Raw genomic sequence first — 20,683 nt, forward strand, 5'->3', positions numbered from 1 at the left:
ATTATTTATTTGCTTTACTGCTTAGTGTGTAACTATACAATAATATTGCAAAGAAGAGAAAATGCTGACAGATCATGTTCTGCTTCCATTGGCAGTGCTGATGTTTTATATTTGTATGACAAATATCCTGGCAAAGCTTGGTAACTTTTACTTTGTTTCCATTTTTTAGACATTGTTTTATAACTCTTTGGAGCAGCCTTATTAACCTCTGAATTTCTCCAGTGGCACTGAAATGATCAAAAGGGTTGTTGTAGACACTGCAAAGCTGTCATTCCCTCAGCACCACAAACACTGCAGGTCCTTTCTTTAGGGAAGCAAAATATATTTCAGAACTGTTCTTTGTGTTTGCATGAATGTATCATGCCATTACTTCCAATTTTCTAGTTCTGCTTGCTTCCTATAGCAAAATATTCCAAAATGTCATATTTTTAACATTTGCTGGGCTACCAACTTCTAAATTGGAACTGTTTCAATCAATGCTATTTATGAAATTTCAAAACCTTGAATACTTTCTAGACAGTAGAGGAAGGTACATTTCTCTACTTTTCATTATTTTATAAACAAATAGAACAATATTGATGATATTAAATCAATATTATTGCATTGTTCATGTACCCATTTTCCTTTAGGCTAGGGCAAGGAAACACTTCTGGCATTACATGCAAGTTGAAAACTTGTGGGACTGCAGAAAGTGTGAGGTTTTATTTTGTGGGGAATTTTCCCCCACATCAAGAAGCAGTTTTGTTTTTTTTTTTCTTTTTTCCTGTGGATGAAACCAAGAAATTCCCATCCAACCAAAAACTGAAATTTTATTTTTAAAATTATCAAGACAAGGGTTCTGAAGCAAGTGGGCTGGCAAGAAATGAAATCTTTCTGGGGAACTTTGCACAGCACCCACTGAAGAGTGGACAAACATGATGCATTCACACAAGAACTGCCATTCCCCTTCTTCACTCAGTGTTTCTGCCTGGAAAAACCCTTGGATTCTGACTGTTCTCTTCTTCCTCTCCCTTCATCACATCATCCACTTTTTTTTCTTAGGGTCCCAGAAACTCTGCAGCCCCAACATGAACCTCAAAGGGTGCACAAGAGAGGGTGCACAAGCTGCTGCATGGATATGGAGGTGGCCTGTGAACAGAATTTCTAACCCATGGGATGAGCTCCCAGTTGGGACCCAGTGCAAAACCCCACTGTTCTCCCACCCATGAGGAGCTGCCAGGGTGGTGTCATGCCAGGCTAATGGGCACTGAAGGCTTCCCCCCTGTGAGCAGCACTGAGACCCAGCAGCTCCTCTCTCCTCTGTTCAGACAGGCACTGGGAAAGCTGCTTGGAGCTCTCCACCAGGCTCAGTTCTAAAGGCTGCTGAATGCTGATTTCTGGGACTGAGCTGCCCTTCCAGGCCCCTGCTCAGCAAACCATTTCTCACTGAATTAAGGGAATTTGAGTATGTGCTTATGCATTTTGATGAACAGAGAGAGCCTGCTGAATCAAAGGAACTACTGAGAGCAGAGGCCCTTAAAAATAATGATTTTTTTTTTCCCTGTAAAAGTATCTGTTATTTATTCCCAAGTTCTTATCTTGTTTATAACAAAGAATGAACAAAATTCCTTTCCCAAGGCTGGATGATCCTGGAGCATATCCACATCAAACAGGGACAAAAATAAGCTTCGTTTTAGACAGAATAAATAAGCAAATGCTTCTTAGTCTCTTGCCTTCTATCTCTCTTTTTTTTTTTTTAATATTTATTCCTCTGTACACAGTAAGCATAAGGTATTATGGCCTTATCCAAACTCTGCTGGACTTGATGGAACTCTTTCTGTTGGCTTGAGTGAGTTTTGGAGCAGACCTGGTGGCAAAGTATGGCAATATCTTTATAGAGGCTTCTTATGTACTGTCTAGATAAAGGAGTATTATTAAAATACCAGCCCAGCACACAAGTCCCAAGAACTGTCAATATTCACTGTGTTCCTTAATTTAACATTACCCTGTTTTCTTGCTGAACATTCTTTAGGAGCATCAAATCTGTAGCACTGGATAGGCTTCCAACCTCTGGCTCATTTTATAGACAATCTTTAAACCACAATTGTGTCTGAAGTACATCACACACAAAGGTTAAAAAGTAGCTTCCAAACATTATCATAAACCATCTTTAAGATGAATGTGCCCCAAACCAGAAGTCCCCATGGTTGCAATAAGGATGTTTGCTGTTGGAGATTTCTGTCACTGAGATTTCAGCCTGACAAGCTGGGGGTGCTGGGGCTGTACAGTCAGGGTGGTGTCCTGGCCTCTCCCCTGATAAATCCAGCTGATAAATCCACCGTGGCTTTGGTGAGATAGGGCAACACTAAATCCCATATTCCCTTCTATTTCAGCTGATGAATTTCACATGAAAGAGCTGGGACATTTTTGCCACCAAGGCCCTGACCCAGCTGTCACTGCTGCCACACTGGAGGGCTGCTGTGGAGGTGATTCCCCATGGGACAGGCTCATGGCTCCTGTGGCACCCAAGTCCCACGGACAGATTATCTCCCTGTTGGACAGGGATCTTCCACACCCTTAAGTGCCACCTATGGAAACACTTGGCCTCTGGTGTGGCACAGGGGGCTCGAGCGTGTCCAGAGAAGGACACAGAGCTGTGGAGGATTGTGGAGCACAAGTCTAATGAGGATCAGCTGTGGGAGCTGGGGGTGCTCAGCCTGGACAAAAGGAAGCTCAGAGGGGACCCTCTCACTCTACAGCTCCATGAAAGGAGGGTGTAGCCAGGTGTGGCTCACTCTTCTCCCAAGTAACAAACAACAAGACACGAAGAAATGGCCTCTAGTTGTACCACGGGAGGCTTAGATTGGATTAGAAAAAAGATTATTCACTGAAAGGGTTGTCAAGCACTGGCACAGGCTGCCCAGGCAAGTGGTGGAGTCACCATCCCTGGAGCTGTATAAAAAACATGTGGCACTTGGGGACAGGGGTCAGTGGTGGGCTGGCAGAGCTGGGTTAATGGTTGGAGTTGATAATTTTAGAGATCTTTTCCAACCTAAACAATTCTATGATTCTGTACTGGTATCACACAAAAGTGAGCCAACAAGAGGCCCCCCGAGCTCAGCTCCCCACTCCCACACTAAAAGCAGAGGGGTACAGGCAGGTCTGATTCATGTATATATTGTTGTAGTACTCAATACACACTCAGAAATCTTAAAGCAGATTGTGACTTGGCATCTATAACTAAAAGATATTGACACACAGACACTCAATGTGCTTTTGCAAAATGACTGAAAACCTGTTCTTTTCATGTTTCCTCAACACAAACATGACTGCATTTTGCTTTAGAGTAACCTCTGCTCTGAGACATATTATCATGGGGTAAATGAATTTGTTACCTGTAGTAAATCCTTGTAAATAAAAGAAGCAGACCAACCTGCATATGTTTTTTTCTTTTCTTTTTTTTTTCTTTTTTTTTTTTTTGAGTTTGCATGCTTAATACAGAACTAGCAGGTTTAAAATCTCACTGAACATTCTATGTGAATTAATCAGATTCTAGAGTAATGTGGGAAGGAAAATAATGAAAAGTACAGCTTTTCATTTAAACATATGCAGCTCTTTTCATGCAGGGTTTTCATTTAGGATTTTTTTCTGTTTTTTTTTCTTTTTTAAATTACACTTTGCATTAAAGAACACAGCCAGTGTAAACACAGTCTGTAACACTTATAAAACAGTGCAAATTTTGTAAGTTTTTGGGAAGAAGTTGAAATACATATATTTATAATGGAGGTAAAATTGCTTTCTCAGTAGAAAAATACATCTATTAAACACCTATGTTTGGAACTTAACTTCACAAAAGAGCAAGTTATAGTTCTATACTGTGTAATAAATTAATAGCTTTTCTAGATTTCCATTTTTAGTGTTAGTGTCAAATGCATGATAATTTTAGCAAAAAATTTGAGAAACACGTATTATTTAGAACTTAATGAAAAATCATACAGACAATGACTAGTGAAGGAGGGCACAGAATAAAGAACTGGGGAAAGAAGCAATGGAAAAATACTGACCTCCACGAATTATTGCACATTTGAGATCATTTTCATGGCCTTTGGGCCAATTCTGGATACTTTTAAGTCTTAGGTCAGTGTTTGTTTCCATTTGACTGTAGGGTACAATTTAGGAACCACTGCAAAATGTCAAGGATTTACTGAACTTGTTGGCTGATGAAACCACAGGCAGCTGAGTGCAGAGTGCTAACTTTTATTCATGCAATCAAAGAGAACAATGCTAAAGACATACTGAAGCACAGGCATGGTTGCCTGCCTTAAAAATATTTTTGGGAACTTGCTCCAGCAGATCTTATTGAGACACAACTCTCATGTCTGCTGTGTTTTCCTTAAAGCCATGCCAAAACCTGCAAAACTGGCTTTTGCCTTCATTATTTAGAGCTTTTTTTCCCTTTAATACGGTTGTCTCCATAGCCTGACTCTGCCTTAACCAGCTGAGTGTGGAAATCTCCATGGAACACACTGGTGCTCGCTGAGCAGCAACGCCTGATGCTGAGCACCTGTGTAACAATTCTCATCCACCAGCAGCAGGAATGCCATTCATGACAGCTAAATGACAGGATCCTATTTGACTGATGGGATCACTCACACAAGGGTGAAATGCAAGACCTTGCTAGTTGCTTAAAAACATCGCTTTTCACTAGTTGCACAGACAGCAGAAATATTCCTGCTTCTGCCATATTTAAAAGGTACATAAATTGGCAGGTAGATAAACGAGAGAAAACTCTTTCAGGTGATTATCACTGCAATGGAAGTCAGACTTACTAGTAAATCTGAATAATTTAGCACTTAATCTCTGAATATTGCTGTAGTACTTCTTTTCTATTGCTGATGTTCTCACAAAAAAGGTTAATTTCAAATTGTAACTACTGGTTTTGGAAAAAAAAATCCTACATAAAATTATTTTACTACAAATCTTAGACCTTAAGAAATTCCAGATTAATGAATTGGCCAATAGACAGCTAAATTTATACTTAAATTATTTGGAAAAAGTCATTAAAAATCTGCAAAAAATTGTGAAATCATCTATAGTTGACAGAAAAATTGTTTAAAATCCTCCTAAACATCTTCCAGTATTCTAGTAAGTTGTTTAATAAAATCACATTGCTAACCATTGACTAGGAATACAACATGCCCCAATAAAATGAAGAGATGCTGATGGGAGCAGGTGATTTATTTTGTAGCAACTGTTAATATGCACTTTATTGATAAAGCTTCATCTGCATTGTTTCAGCTGGGCATCTTCTAAGAAGTATTTGCAAGATAATGTTACCAGGAAGGTTTCCTTCTCCTTCCTTTTCAAGAGGATTCACCCCTCGTGGTCTGTGCAGGAGATAATAATTTTTGTAGCATGATTAGAATTTCAAACTCTACTGTAGTCTATATGAAAAACCCAACAACTTCTGTGTATTCCAAATACTGTTACTTAAATATGTATGGATGTTGGAGATCGCATACAGTGACCTTTTATCCATCCCAGATTGTAAACCTACTGTGAAGTGACAGGATGAGTTTTTTTTCTCTCCCCCCTCCTTTTTAAAGAAGCAATAAAACTGTACATTAAAAGACAGGAAGGACATTACTGAGTTACAAAAGAATGCCCCCTTCGTCAATAATTTGTAAATGTAAACAAAAAAGTTCAAGTAGAAAAGCAAACAAGTGTGCTGCTGCTTTGAATAGCTTTTCTCACCCCACGCGGGTAGGGCAAAGTTCTTTACAAACATCACGGTGGCCATGAAGCCTCTCTGAACATCTCCCTGATGTTCACTACCAGATGTCACTGGTGAAGCTGAGCTCCTTGGCCGATAAGGGTAGCAAGGGGTTGTTCCTGTGGAACTCCTGGGGGTCCTTGACGGCGTTGTTGAGAGGTAGCTGTCCGTTGAGGAGAGTCAGGGGGATGTTACAGTACGTGTGGTGGTTGCTGATGGAGGCCATGGGCAGCGTGGCTGCAGACACGTCGTACTCGTAGCCTCTGCAGTAGTGCCGCATGTGCACCGAGTCTGCCTGCTGGAAATCGCCTAAATCCGCCCGCGACTCCACCAGCGTGGCAGAAGTGCCTGTGACGGCAAGAGAGGGCACAGTCTGGAGGTCTCCAAAGAGGCCCTGCTCTGCAGAATCCAGGACCTGATGCCGAGACACCACCTCCTTTTTCTTCCCTGGCATTTCAAAGACTAGGCGCTTCCAAAACTTAGAATTCAGTTTGCTGCTTTTTGGTCCTTTCCACTTGACCACTGAGAGAAGTTTGATGGTGTGCTTTAATGATTCCACTTCATGATAATTCACTTTCCCTTTTAATTCAGTACACTCAATCAAAATAACTTTGATTTCTCCACTGACTAGCATGTTATGGAGTCTGTTTTCCATCTCAAAAATACTCCATCCTCTCCTGAGAACATAGTCTGGAGTTAACACGATAATGAGTCTTCTGCTTTGCTCAACACATCTTGTGAGATCTTCAATGTAGGCTACAAATTATAGAAAGAGAGAAAGAGTAAAGAATAAAGAAGTCTATCGTATTAAAACATCAGGCTTGCAATCAAGTATAACAAAATCCTGCATTTTACTGATCCGCACCATTTAAAACAACGGGCATTTCAATATACTCCAACAAAAATAGGATTGTGTATCACAATATATTTCTATTTATGGAGTACACATAGTAAACTCCTTAATAACACCCTCCATCCTTTCTATTTCTTCCTGTTCATTGCAGCAGAATGACATTTACATAACACCCTTGCTGTGTAGGTGCATTAGTGAATAAAAACACACAGTTCACTTAGTGAAAAAAATATAGGTCAAGATCAATGTAATGTTTGTGTGAATTCTAACATTAACATTGGTTATGATTAACACTGTGCTGAGGGAAGCACGCTCTGGGAAGCGGTTCCCATGTTCCAGATGCAAAGACATGAGGGTGCTGTGTATGAACCATAGCTTGCCAAAGCTCAAAAAGAAATGAACCCTCATCACATGCAGAAATTGTGCTATTGCATAGAAGCATCATGGTAGCTTTTTCTTCTTTAGGTATTGACCACAAAAGCACAAGAACATTCTTTGTGGCCCAGTGGTCTGTTTTAATATCACAAACCTGTGCTTCTATGTACCCCAAGGTATTAACAGAGACTTCACAAGTGACAGGAACAAATGGAAAATTTAAACATATTGGAAGTATTTATTTGTTGAGACATCAGTGACAAAGAAAATAGTAGAATTATTTTATTCATGCATGCCAAGTAGTTGCAGACGATCAGTGTAAGCAGAAATGCCAGCACCATCAGCAGCTCCATGATACCAGTTTACTGAACTTCAAAATATTCGTGAAGTTGGACTTTGATCCCTGAGTTTCATTTATCCCAGGGATGGTAGGGAAGAGAAGCCAAATACACTGGTCTGACATGGAACGGGATGGGAAAGAGATCTACTTACAGACCTGATCCAAAACCCATTCAAATGAACAGACTTCATTCAACAAACTTCAATGGGTTTTAGGTCAAGACCAGAAAAATTAAATCCCTTGAACAAAACCACTAAGGGCAGAAAATGTTCATTGGTCGCACAGCATTACAACTGCAAGCTTTGAGACAGGATATCTTTGTGTTTTTAAACTACATGAACCTCTTGACCATGCTACTGGGAATGTGCTGCCTGACAACACAGGAGAAGCACGTGTTAGAAATGAAGACTTGGACACAAGAGCTGCACAGAACAGATCTTTACTCAGCACAGGGCAGGACCTCTCTTACACATCTGCCCTCTAGCAGGAACAATAATTACAAATAACATTATTAATCAACATCTGTTACTGCAAGACTCATTTTATAGTCCCAGGCACCATACCACAGCATGCTTATTCACACCACTTCCAGTAAAGTAAATGGCTACAAAATAGGCCAACAGGAACGTTCTAAAATAGCTTATTTTCATGAGACTGAAGGCATAGTTAGCATCAAATCTGCCTTTACCAATGTTTTATTTCACCACTTAGCAGCAAGAAGAATTTCTTTCACAAATGGAAAAAAGGCAATTGCAAACATCCCACAGACACACAAAAATTTAAGACATACACATACATTACAAATGTCTATGCAACAATCCTGACTTTTAGTTAATGGTTAATGACTTTTTAATCATGCAGCATTTACAGTTTTTTTTTCCTTAAAATACTTTATGAGGAAAGCCCCCCATTGTTCTGCGTAAAATAGTTACTCATTAATGAAAAAAATTCAACATTAAAATCCATGGGAGAGGCAGTGGAGCGGGGAGAGCATCAGCAACAATGAGAAAATGATAAGCAGAACTGGTGAAACAAAACTTAAGGAAAGGTAGAAATGTTCAATACAATGGAAAGATATTATCCCAATGTATCAACAGCTCAGACTCTTCATTTTCTTCCTTTCTTTCTGCTCCCAAAAAGAAAGAATTTAGGTGGGAAGCTTCATCATTAGAGGTTGAATCTGCAAGATACAGTAAAACAACAAACTATCATGCATCTTTCCTGAGACATATTCATCCCTCCTCCAAACAACTCAGAACACTGCTAGGCACAAGACAATTCTCTGCAGGACACAATACTGGGCAGTATCATATGTCCAGGGCAGTCTGAGCATGGCCATGCATATCCAAATGCATCCAATTGAGAAAAAACACAAACCAACAAAACAAACAAAAAAAATCACTCCACTTTCATCTCTTCAAATATCCAGCACCAACCATTTCAACAGCAACGCCCCAGCAATAATCCATCACACCATCGCAATCAAAAAGTTGTCAGCCTTTGCCTTGGGCAAAAAGGGTGGAAAGAAGCTGGAAGAAATTTCCTGTTTTCTTAGGTGGACATTTCTCTCCTCTGTGCTTCTCACATCTCTTTTGGATGCCCACCTTCCTACACATTAGAGCTCTGTCCTCAGCTGACTAATGAACATCTTCACAAATGGTCATGAGGTGATCCCTCAGATTCCACGCTTGGAGCTGGTCATTAGTAGATGTGGCCAACGAACAGGGGATTTGTTGATGCACTGAGGATGAAGTACACTGAGTTATAAGAAACTGGAACCCCAAATTTCCAGCCTTCTGGTCCAGAAGTACTTAGTACTCCCACTAACTCCAGCTTAGGACTACTACTGAAGGCAAATGACAATTTTCCTGGAGCCTGTGGTTCCATTTGGGTGCACTCTACAACATGTCAAATTTGCACAACTTGAACATTTCTGTGAAGAAAGGCATGGGGAGAGAGATTCCTGTCTCTGGAAATTCCAGATTTATTTTTCCCAGTGGTACCAACCTGACTGCATAAACCTCTGAGTCACTAAATCATCCGCTCTCCTTTTACTTCAGAATTGGAGACTTCCCAAAATACTGCAGGTTCAGTTGTCTGTCCCAAGTGTTCAGTCCATTAGAAGGTCCTAAATCCAAGCAATCTGTATTGCAATGTGGGATGGAGAAAGGGCTGCTTTCACCTTTCCAGTGAGCTAAGAAATTATTGTCAGGCAATGGCTCTGTTTCATTTACAAGAAAAAAACTGAATAGGAACTTCAGGAATAATGTCACCAACGAGTATCAAGTGTAAATTTCCAGAGTAACATATTTCCATCAGATAAATATAACTTTGCTGTAACTTCACTTTTGCTGCAGGAGGTGTCAACTTCAATGATATTTCATTGTAAGGGGAGAAAAAAAAATTGTCTTGACAAAGTCAGTATGGAATTATTCACTTTTAATTCCCAGGGATTGTATTTTGTCATAAATTAGAATGTAAAAATAAGATGTCAGCGTTAGATTAAACCCACCTGTTTTTACTGAAAAAACACATTTTAAATTTTGACTGTTTTCCCCCTTCCCTGAAACACCATTTTGCAACATGGTACAAAACTGTTCTCAAAATATTAGCAATTCTCATAGGTAAAAAAAAAAAATAAATAAAAAAAATTTACATTATATATGGCTCTATCAGTAACTCACTTGCATCACATTCAATGCAATGCCCAAGGAGGAACAGACAGCAAGAAGTGTTATACTCAAACCCAAACGTTGTTTTTTGGGTGGCTCCCTTGAGTAATGAAGAGAGATCACTTGACAGCAAATATGTGCTCACCAAACACCATCTACATGTAACAATGCTGAACTGTAGTTTGGCACACTGAAGAAGAGAATTCCAAGAGATGCATCCTGTTTGCAATTAAATCATCTGTAACTGCCTATGGAACCCTTAAAGAGCTACATTAACCACATGCTGGAAGGAAACCTGATATGCAAGCAGACAAGGAGCAAGGAAATTAATGAACACTGTGGGCACAGAGTTGCTTACACAAAGAAATGACTGTCTAACCAGATTCAGATGATTTGCCGGAGTTGAGGGAGTAGGAAAAAACACTAGAAATCATATAAAATCCTATGGATATTTTTGGGAAACATAGTTTGCAGCACTACAAGAACCAAAGAGTATCTACCATCAAACCCATGGCACTCTGAAAATAACCAGCCTTTCTGTGTTTGGCACTGTGACCATCACTTAAGGAAGTTATTTATAGAAGAGTAATTCAGTTCTGGTTTCCTAGCTGAATAGTTCCCAAACCCTGAGTCTGATTACTTTATTATAACACCAATGATTTTGTGTCTTGCTTTTCCTATTTATTAAATATGTTTTGCTTCTCTTAGCTTGGACCAGAACAGCTGAAACACAGAGCACAGTAATGGCCCCTTCCCAAAGAGAGCCCAATCCCAGGATGAACTGAGGGACAGCTGATGAGTTGAACATGAAGAAACAAATAATGCAGATTAGTGCACTGTAGGACAGCCAGCCCTTCTGCCTTTTGTTCATATTTATTCCTCTCTCAGCTGACATCCGTGTGTATCCCTGCTGCCCTCATCCATGCCTGACATTAAAAGTAAGATTCATACAGAGCAGACAACCAGGGACTTCTGAAAGGAGTTTGTGGAGCTGGATATTTCCAAAGAAACTGTATCCTTGCTGGGCAGAAGAAGAAATGGTAGCCAAACTAAGGCTCCTTGGAAACCCCAGACACTTGGTCCAACTGGGTTTTCCTCATGCAGGAACCCAGGAAGCTGAAAATCACCAGGCAAAAACCACACAGATGGGCAGACAAAACTACAAAGTGCCAGAACTACAATACTGACTGCTGTGTGCTTTTATCACGTGCCTTAGACACTCTCCCCCTGTGCTGAGAGCTTCTCATTTTTCAGGTAAACAAATATTTTTATTCCATCACTGTTGTTCTTTTCACTGTCTGATCTCATACCCTGGTCTGAGCTGGAATGAATTGTTGGTGTTTTTTCAATCCTGTCAAGACCAAATGGACATATGCTTAGAGAACAACTAGATTATGCTCTAATAGATATGTAATGCTGTAAAAGTCTAACTTGACAATTTTTACCTCTTCAATTTCAGGTTTTAAAATAATTTGCAGAAACCATGGATAAAAGTAGCTTCCTCTGATTTTAGTCCTGATTTTAGAAGAGTGAAGTGCAAATAGGTATTTTTCTCTGCAGACATCATCCTTAGCAAGATAAAAATGGCTCAGGTGAAAACATAACTCACCTTGTTAACCCTCCACCAACTACTCTATCTCCTCAGGTGTCCTAACATCGAATTGAAAAAACTCACAGAGCTTGAGATGCTTGTTGTGGGAAAGGGTTTGTTAAAAGAGCCCTGAAAATGAATAGGGTGAAAATAATGAGAACTGCTAAGGAATTCAGTAACAACTGCAAGAGCATCTCAGGGATCGCAGTCTCTTATTCAGGTCAACTTGCCCAGTTACACCTAAGTTACCTAGGCAGAGAGGTGTGTGTGCTGTCAGCTGTGACAGAATGAAGAACACTCATTGTGTTAAGAACAAAGTGTATTCTTTAAGAAAAACTAGCTGCTACAGTACTTCCCATAACATGCAACTCAGTTCCTGGGTTACAAACTCTGTCTACATTGCCATGTCTCCCTGCTGGGTCGCCAGTCTTGCCTCCCAGCCGGCATGGCTGTGTGGGAGTATTTTCCATGTTGCCAGTTCAGGGACTTGGATCCATCCATGCTGCTCTCAGGCAGCACCAGGAGTCTGATCACAAAGGTCCTTGCTGGCCACTGTGTGATGGGCATCACTGAGGCCATGGCATCCTTCATGGTGGTTCTCCCTCCCACGAGGACAAAATGCTCCAGTGGGATAAAATTTGTATTCCATCAGGGCTCAGAAACCAACACCTACTGCAAAACACGACTCAGCCCCATCTGACCTGAACCCTGGGATGTGTTTCCCAATGGTGAAGAGGTGGCCTCAGTCCCCACAGCCAGCACCTCTGTCCTCCTGGGGACAGCAGCAGTCGCTCCATGGACATCCCTGGGTCAGAGCTGAAATCAGAGCTTGGATGTGCCCTGGGGAGGAGGTGGCTGTGGGTGTGTCCCAGCACAGCACATGTGACTGTCATCTCTCCCTCGGCTGCACAGGGACATGCAGAGCCCACCACAGCTGTCCCCAGAGGTTAGCCATGAGCCAGCTGGACAGAAACATAATCAAACTTGTCCCTAAATTTTCCCCAAGTCAGCTTTTTAGGTTGTTTGCAGAACTGCGAAAGAAAATTAATGAAATATTATTTAACAAATCTATTTTTTGCCTGCTCTCAAATGCAGGGAGCAGCTGCAGGATGCCAAGAAGGAAGCGAATGGTGCACACCCTCCCGTGGCAGCTCCTCACAACTGCAGGGACTGCAGGAAGCACCAGCCCTGCACAGCTCCTGGCTGCACTGCTGGGGTGACACACACCAAGGTACACACGATAGAGGACACACATCAGAACAGGGAGTGGGAAATGATTACGTTGATGAAAGTAATTTACACGGAAAGATGAGGAAGTGAAACGTGAGAAGAGATATTTCCTAAAATAAAACAATGACTGTGATCAACCCCCTGTTTTTCTGTAGAAATCTACCCTGGAGAGCTATACATTTTGTTACATCTGCCAATTTTTGAGACAGTCACTCTGAAATATGCTATGTTTTCCTCTGAAGTTTCTAGCAGGCCCATTCCACATCACACTGCCTTCACTAAGCACTGCAAGTTTTTGTGAGAGTGGTGAGTTTTAGGCAGAACACAGCCACTTTCCACTACTCCAGGGCACATGGAGAGCTCACAAATGCAGGAGGCCAAGTCTTCCCTCGTTCCCCATCCCCCCACACTCCCTCTAGCCCCTCTTGAAATGAAGTGTTTCCCCCCATATCTTTTTCAAAGCTAAAGCATGCAAATCACACTCATTTCAGCTCCACATTTTATTCTGCCTTGTCATTATGTCTGATTAGGCGTTCTTGAAGCTCCATGTGTTAGAATCAGGCCTTTTCATAATACTGAAGAAGTGAGTTTGAGAGGAAAGAAGAAGGATTAAATCTGTGAATGTTCATAAATGAGAACTGACATTTTCAGGTACCCTACATTTTCAGGAGAGGTTTAATGAATACCCAAAGTGATGGCAAGTATTTGCTGAGTGCCTTGCTGACAAAAATAGACAAAAATAAAATACCAGGCTGGCTGGAACAACAATTGGAAAAAAAGAATCTCATTTCAGATTAATCTGTGCTTCAGCATAGTTATCATTGAAGGGTTAACTTTAACCTTCTTAGTTCACTTGCATAATCGCTATGTATAACTCTGCTATATTGTTGGATATGAAACAAGTAGTTAAAACAATTCAGTGGTTTTTACCAGAAAAAAAAGACTTATTTTCTCTTAATAATATCTAAAAAATTGATATAATTTTCTTGTACTGTAAGAAATAAGAAAGCCATGAACCAAGTTCCCTTTCTGTAATTTGTCACTATGGGAGGAAAACTTACACCTTACAGGGGCAAAAAGAAGAAGTGAATCAGCTCTAAACTAGGAGCTGAAAATGCATGGGATAAATTCAAGCCCCCTGCACAGGCCTTTCATGATCTCTGTTGAGACTCTGACTCCTTTTTCTCAGTGGTAAAGGGTTCAGAGTTCTCTTTCCAGTACTCTCAGAGGTCAGAGAAGAAACAGACTCTGCCTTCTGGGTCAGGCACTGGCGATTGGCACAGTGAGGCAGCAGTTTCAAGTCTTTTGGCAGGCAGGTTGTAATGCAGCTATGCTCGAGCTGTTCCGTGTTTGGGGACATCTGCTCCACTACAGCCATTGCTTTGTTCTCTTGTTCATATTTCCTACACAGTAGCACATACAGAGAGAAGCTCATGTTCTCCTCTGTTGTTTTTATGAAAGCAATTTGGAGATGGAATTCATAACAAAAAAGAAAAAAGCTGATTTTTCACAAGTGTAGCACTTCAAATAAATGTGATATTACAGCAAACATTCTGTGCATTCAAAATTCATTAACACAATGGATACAATTTGTGGTCTTTTTGACTTGCTCAAAAATTAGTCTGGTAGAAGAAATGCCATAACTACCACTAGGAAAGCAATGACCTTTGGTAGAGACATCCAAAGGTGCTGCTGAATCTTATGAGACTTCCAAGTTAAGGAAAAAACCAAAAGACTACAGAAAAGATGACTTTTACCTGTAATGCTGCTGTAGAGAAAATGCTAATCACTGAAAATAAATAATAATCCCATTTTCAATCAAGTAACAAAGATGATAAAATCCTTTTAGAAAGTTTCCTGCATAGTTACCTGTGTTTGATGTAGACATTTTGCATTTGGTATTGCTTGCAGTGCTGCAGCCTTCCCTGTAGGAAGGTCCAGCTCCTGTTCCCACTGAAATCAATGGCAGCTCCCTCTGATTTCAGTGGTTCAGGTACAAGCTCTAACAGAGAACTCAAATTTGCAGCGCTGAGGAAATTTTTCCATTCTTTGCAACCACTTCCCTAGGTTTTCCATATCTAGTACTTATCACACAGTCCAGGCCTTTGTGACACATCAAGCAGAAATAAAACTCTAAGGTCAGAAATACTTACTTCCACTAGGGATCAGGTCCCTATCCGGAATGAAGAGCTTATATCCATAGTGCTTTTCTAGAACATCTGGCAGAATTTCAAGTGCAAACTGCTCCTCTTCATTATTATCACGATCTAATGCATCAGGATCCACTTTGGTATATGAAAGATAAGCATCATATTCTTTGTTGTCTGCAAGAAAACAAATCATGTTCAGCCTGCTGTTTGCAAGAACACTACAAGGAACACAGGAGAGTACTGGGAAATTGTTTTATTCCTTGAAACCACAAAGTATTTCCCAACAAAATGGGGACTTTTCACAGGAACATATCATCTGGGTTCCAGGCAGAAATCACATGAATCCTTTCAGTTTTCTTCTGCATGCTGAGCAGTAACTCTGCTCCATGTGGTCAGATATGTGTTGAAAAGATCGTGGGGAAAATTTTCATCCAAATATGAAAGTGGAAACTTTTATTTTAAGCCTTTACATATTTGTAATGCAATTCTTTCAAATTCTATTCCTCAAGAGTTCTAGGAGTATGCTAAAGTTTTGAGCTTGGAAAAGTTTTGAGCCTGGAAAGTTTTGAGAAAGGAAGATTTCCTTCCATATGTAATTGTGAGAAAAGACATGACTTAATTCAAATGAATACTGACTATTCAGAAAACAATGCCAAATACAAACAGTTCAAAGTATTTTTTTTCAGAGAAACCCATAGTTTTAAAAATCAATATCATAATTTTAGATCACAATCCATTTGATCCAGGAGATTTGAAATACTTGGGGATCACATTATAAGAGAGACAAATAACTCCCATAAGGGGCAACACTCCTCCTCCTCTTCCTCCTCTCCTCCTCCTGCCCAGCACTGGGGCTTGTCTCCAGCTCTGCTTCTGCTAAGAGCTCATGAGTGTGCCAGGAGCAGAAGTGGTGCCACCACAGAGCTGGAGATCCATGCTGGGATCAGACTGCCTTAGTGACATTTCTCTTTGTATTCCTCTGCAGTAATGAAAAACAGTATATTGAAAAAGTCAACCTTCAGCAATTTGGCCTCCAGGGAAGAGCACAGCTGCCATTATTTACAGAAAATGGAAAATCAAATAGTTAATATTGTGTGAAGAAAACTGCATGAATGAAGGGTTTCTGAGTACCAATTATCTGTAAATAATTGTGCATGTGAAAGATAATTAAAGCAGTTAAAATTCCTCAATATATTCTGATAAAAAGAACAAATACCTAATAATAATAATAATAATAATAATAAAAATGATCTCTTGATGACCTTGAACTGATGGTTACTTACAATTCCTGACACAAAGCCAGACCCATGAGGGTCAGAGCTGTAGTCAAAGCATGTGAATAATTACATATTTGTAAAAGGCAATTTTCCTGGTGTCACCACGGCTGTAGGGGAGGATGGAAGATGTCCACCTGGCTTGCTGACGTTCCTCTGAAGTCAACAGGCCAGCCAGCTTTGGAGGCCTATCCAAAAGCTGCCACCCTGTCCATAAGGAAGCCTGCCAGAACCTTTTAAGAGATGCCAGTGATCCCGGAGGCAGCATCCCTGCAAAGGTCTGAGAGCTGTGCGAGGGCAGCAGAGCCCTGACATCCCTGACTGCAGAGCACCATGAGAGCTCCCTGAGCCTCCTGCCCCCGCGGGGGCACAGCTGCCCTCCCCAGTCACCTCACAGTGCCAGTGAGCAGGATGTTGACAGAGGCAGCTCCCTCGGGCTCCTGGGAGCTCGTGTGCTGCTGTTTCAGCTCCATGGCCTCAGCTCGCTCCTCACAAGCTTCATGTACCAGGACAGGGAAGAAGGAGCTGCCTGCATTCACCCACTGCTGGCTCTGGGAGCAGCACTGTTTGGAGCCATTTCCTAAATGGATCCTTTAATCTTCATTGTCATTTTCTCTAAAAGCAATGCTACACACAACACAGGAAGTGAGTGTGTCCAACATTGCTTATGTGGGATATTTTTAGAAATAGGAATGAAGCAGATCTGTTGAGTTCCAAATCTTCTTTTTTAAAGAAATACACATATAAGTGGAAAATGACCCCGTGATTGAATCTATACAGCTGAGTGCTCACGGGAGCACTGTATGCTCCCACTACTGCCTACATGAGAAGAAACAAACATTCCCATATATGCTTTGACTTCTGTGACATTCTGCCTCCATCTTTCATCCTGCAGGATCAGAATGAGACACAAAGCTGTGGAAGGTCTACAATTATGCACTGGAAAAATAAAAGGTTGTTTTCAAAATTTACAGGCACACAAAATCCCCAATGTACTCATGGGGTTTCCTCTAAACAACCAGAAAACAATATTGTTTCATAAATTAAAAAGTGATGGAACCAAGGAAATTACATGAGTAAAAATGCAGTAGTTTTCACACTGAAAACACAGGATAAACAAATTGAAGCAGGCTGGAGGAAGTTACCACTTTTGGTTGGTGTGAAGCAGAGATATTATGTTGGTATAATACCAAGGTGTTTGAGGTAAAGTACTTCTCAAACCCCATAATATCACCTTTCCCTTTGTCCTAGGTACCAGTATAAATATTGTGTAGTATGAAAAGAAGTATCATTTTAGTTTTTTTCTCAGTCACACATGAGGATTGAGAAAGATCAAGTTTCCTGATCTCTATTCCTGCTATTTATCACAGAATCACAAAGTATTCTGAGCTGGAAGGGACCCACAAGGATCATCCTTCCTCCTTCTAAAATCCCCTAGATGTCATTCCATCCATTCTCCAAAACTCATATGGATTTCATTGTACTGGAACCTTTTCACACTGTATCTACCCATTGTGAAACAGAAACATTCATTACTGTGATAACAGAAATGACAATTGCAGAAAGCAACATGTCTATGCAGCTGCACATTGTTTTGGCACTATGGAAAATGTGTTCCCTGCTCTCTTTTATATCTAGAAACATTCGAGTTTGTAGATGTACCATTCCAGAGCCTGTGTGACTGCTAAGTGTTGCAGTGGGCTATGGCAAGTGCCTGTACTCAAATACTGCACTTTCTTTCTTTAGCAGATACTACTTAGATGCATATTAATAGCATATAAATTATGAACTAAGTGTTAAGAACATAATAATAGGATTTAAAGACTGGGATTTAGTTTACCAGACTTACTCCAGCTTCATAGGAGAAGGAATGTTCTATATTCAGGAGAACTGAAGCTTTAATTTAAAAATAAAAGTTTAGCTTTAGGCACCAAACAGAATATATGCTAGTGAGAGAGAAGGTGGGGGAAGAAAAACGGAAAACAGTCTAGTTTATTCCTAAAGATATTCCTCAGGCAAGCTGTACATTCCCACCAAGTTGTTTACAGTCTCCCAAATAACTGGGGTAACCAGCTAGCCCCATAACAATCACCTCTCACTAGTCAGAGGAGGTCACTAGTAGCCTGGTGGCAATTCAATGAAAATGCTTCATGAAGAACACCTGGTGAAAGACTGCTCAGGTATACAGTGTGGATCTCAGGAGAAGAGACCCTCGACACATGAAGAGTTCACAAATGACATGTGAGCCTCTGTACCAGACTCATGAACAATTCTTCTGGCTTCCTTTTGCTCATGACAGAGCCATGAGCAGTGATATTTCTGTGGAAAGACACATTGATCTCAGGGGGCTTTGGGAGAAAGTCTTAGGGCTTTGCACTGTTGGGTGCTCAGTAGTTTGAACTAGCAGCAGGTATCTTTAAGGATGCATTTAGATCTCGCTACTTTGGGTCTCTGAAATATTTCCATTGCACATATTGAGTTTCCTGTGCAACTGCTTACCATCAGCTGCTTCATCTCCTCCAAAGTTCTGTCTGTAGAACAGCATTAACTCTATGTTGTAGCACTTATAGATGGTCACGAGCAAAATAAGCAGAAGAAGGATGGCTCCCAGTCCTCCAGCAAGTTCTATTTTGTAGATCAAATCTAAAATTAGCAAGGAAAGGCAAAAATGTTATGATCTTTCCAAGCTATATTTTCTCTAATCCACTGTAAAATTCCACATAAAATTGTGCAGCTTCCAATTACAACCACCATAACATTAAAAATGTCTAATAATTTTGTCCATTATCTATGACTTAATTTTTCTAATTTACTCCACCTACTGCCCATCTGAAATAACCATCTGAAATCCAGAATGCATTTGAAGCTATACATGTAAATCTCCTACACAGGAACTATGTAGTGATTTTACACAGAAGAGTAACCAACTTTTAATGAGCTGGTAGAGTTTGAAATTTCTGCACTGGCAGAGTGCATCAAATGCTGTATGTATAGCATATGAGAACAGATTGGGAAGGATCTGGTCCCTCCCCCGCCAAATTAGACAGCTTTGGTTTTATATTTGTGAAGCCTGTGGACAAGCTGATGTGAGCTGCCAAGCCAGGGCTTCAGCTGGATCACTGGAAAATGAGTTGAGCTTGCAGAAGCCCAAGATAACACAAGAAGCCTGGAGCCCACATGAGGCTGCAAAGAGCCACTTTGTTTGTCATGGCTGCTAACAGACTTCTCACATATTTGTGGAGTTCACATACTTTAATGGGACCTAGTGTTAGTTAAAATTTTCTACTCAAATGCTTTTGTTAGGAAACACCACAAGAGCTCAAAGAACTTCACAAATGCACCCAGACACAATGATCCATCTTTTACAGCTGGGGAAACAGGCTTAGAAAAGAGAAGCAGCATGTTCAAGGTCAGTCAGCAAACCAATGACAAAGTGGGATAAAACCCCTTGGATGCCAGTCCAGAGCTCCATCTGATACAGGAGACTAACTTGAACAGCATTGCTCTTTATCCTGAAATGTCCTCTGGAAGTAATATTGCTCCTAACACCACCTGGTATATTACTTATCCATAAAAGACACGGGATGACAATTTGACTCTCACAGCCTGTATTAGTTCAGATAAGACGTCATGAAGATATTTTCTGCTGTGACAAACAGTGAGAACTTGCCAAACTAATACAGGTGGGACAAAGTTTTTGTGATCTTTACACTTGTAAAACTTAGGTCAGAAAGAATTACTTGTATGTCATTTGTGTCACTTTCAAGATAAAAAGGAAATTAGCTGCGTATCTTTGGGGGTTATTCTTGCCTCGCTGTGCTTTATATTTCAATAATTAACATCAGATGTCAAGCTATTCCCAGTTTACAGTATCTCTGATGTCTGTCTGGCAAGAAGTCATGGACTAATAGATGGAAAAAGTCTATTATAATAGCTATTTAATCTCTCTGAGAACACAGGGAATTCATGGGACTTTTACTACACTGCGTGATAAAGCTGCATGTGCTCTGGGGGATAAATCTAGGCAAATGGAGAACAGAGTTGGTTAAAATCACTTTTGAGGGGAATTTTATTTTAATTGTACTGAATCTTTTTTTGCTAGGAAACTGAGATGATGGCAAAGCTGCCAGCTTGGAATGAAAGAAAATGCTGAGCCTTGCAGCTGACACAGGAGCACAGAATTGTGTACACTTTCATTGGGGGGAATAGCAGGGTATTAGGCAAACCCACAAAATCCAGCTCAAAAGGCAAAACTGATCAGCTTTTGCACGTCCAGTGTCTCTCCTTCTGCCCCATTGACTTTCCTAGAGGACAGATATAAGGAGACAGAAAGCCAAGGCTTCTGAGCTGACTTTATTTCCATTCCAAAGTGGAGGCAATGAGAGGAACCCAGGATGTTCAATTTTCTTGCCTACTCTACATAGTCTTGGCATCTGATTAATTCCT

General features: G+C 40.6%; 1 protein-coding gene across 5 annotated transcripts in view; it reads right to left on the reverse strand.

Annotated features, from left to right (window-relative positions):
* Positions 1–2,998: 2,998 nt before the first annotated feature.
* The window catches only part of IL1RAPL2 (interleukin 1 receptor accessory protein like 2), a 372,119-nt gene continuing 354,434 nt past the window's right edge, over positions 2,999–20,683 (reverse strand). For 3 of the 5 annotated variants that reach the window (XM_015626821.3, XM_015626820.3, XM_015626822.3), the window contains exons 10-12: positions 18,737–18,880; positions 14,967–15,137; positions 3,002–6,508 (exon numbers count right to left, since the gene is read on the reverse strand). In XM_015626821.3, the coding sequence (XP_015482307.1) occupies positions 5,811–6,508; positions 14,967–15,137; positions 18,737–18,880 (1,013 nt within the window). In that variant the 3' untranslated portion in view covers positions 3,002–5,810. Of the gene's footprint in view, positions 6,509–14,966; positions 15,138–18,736; positions 18,881–20,683 lie in introns of all 5 variants that reach the window. The other 2 variants (XM_015626829.3, XM_033514121.1) reach the window with 2 other exon arrangements.

Source organism: Parus major, chromosome 4A (genome assembly GCF_001522545.3).
Source record: "Parus major isolate Abel chromosome 4A, Parus_major1.1, whole genome shotgun sequence".
Taxonomy (NCBI): Eukaryota; Metazoa; Chordata; class Aves; order Passeriformes; family Paridae; genus Parus; species Parus major.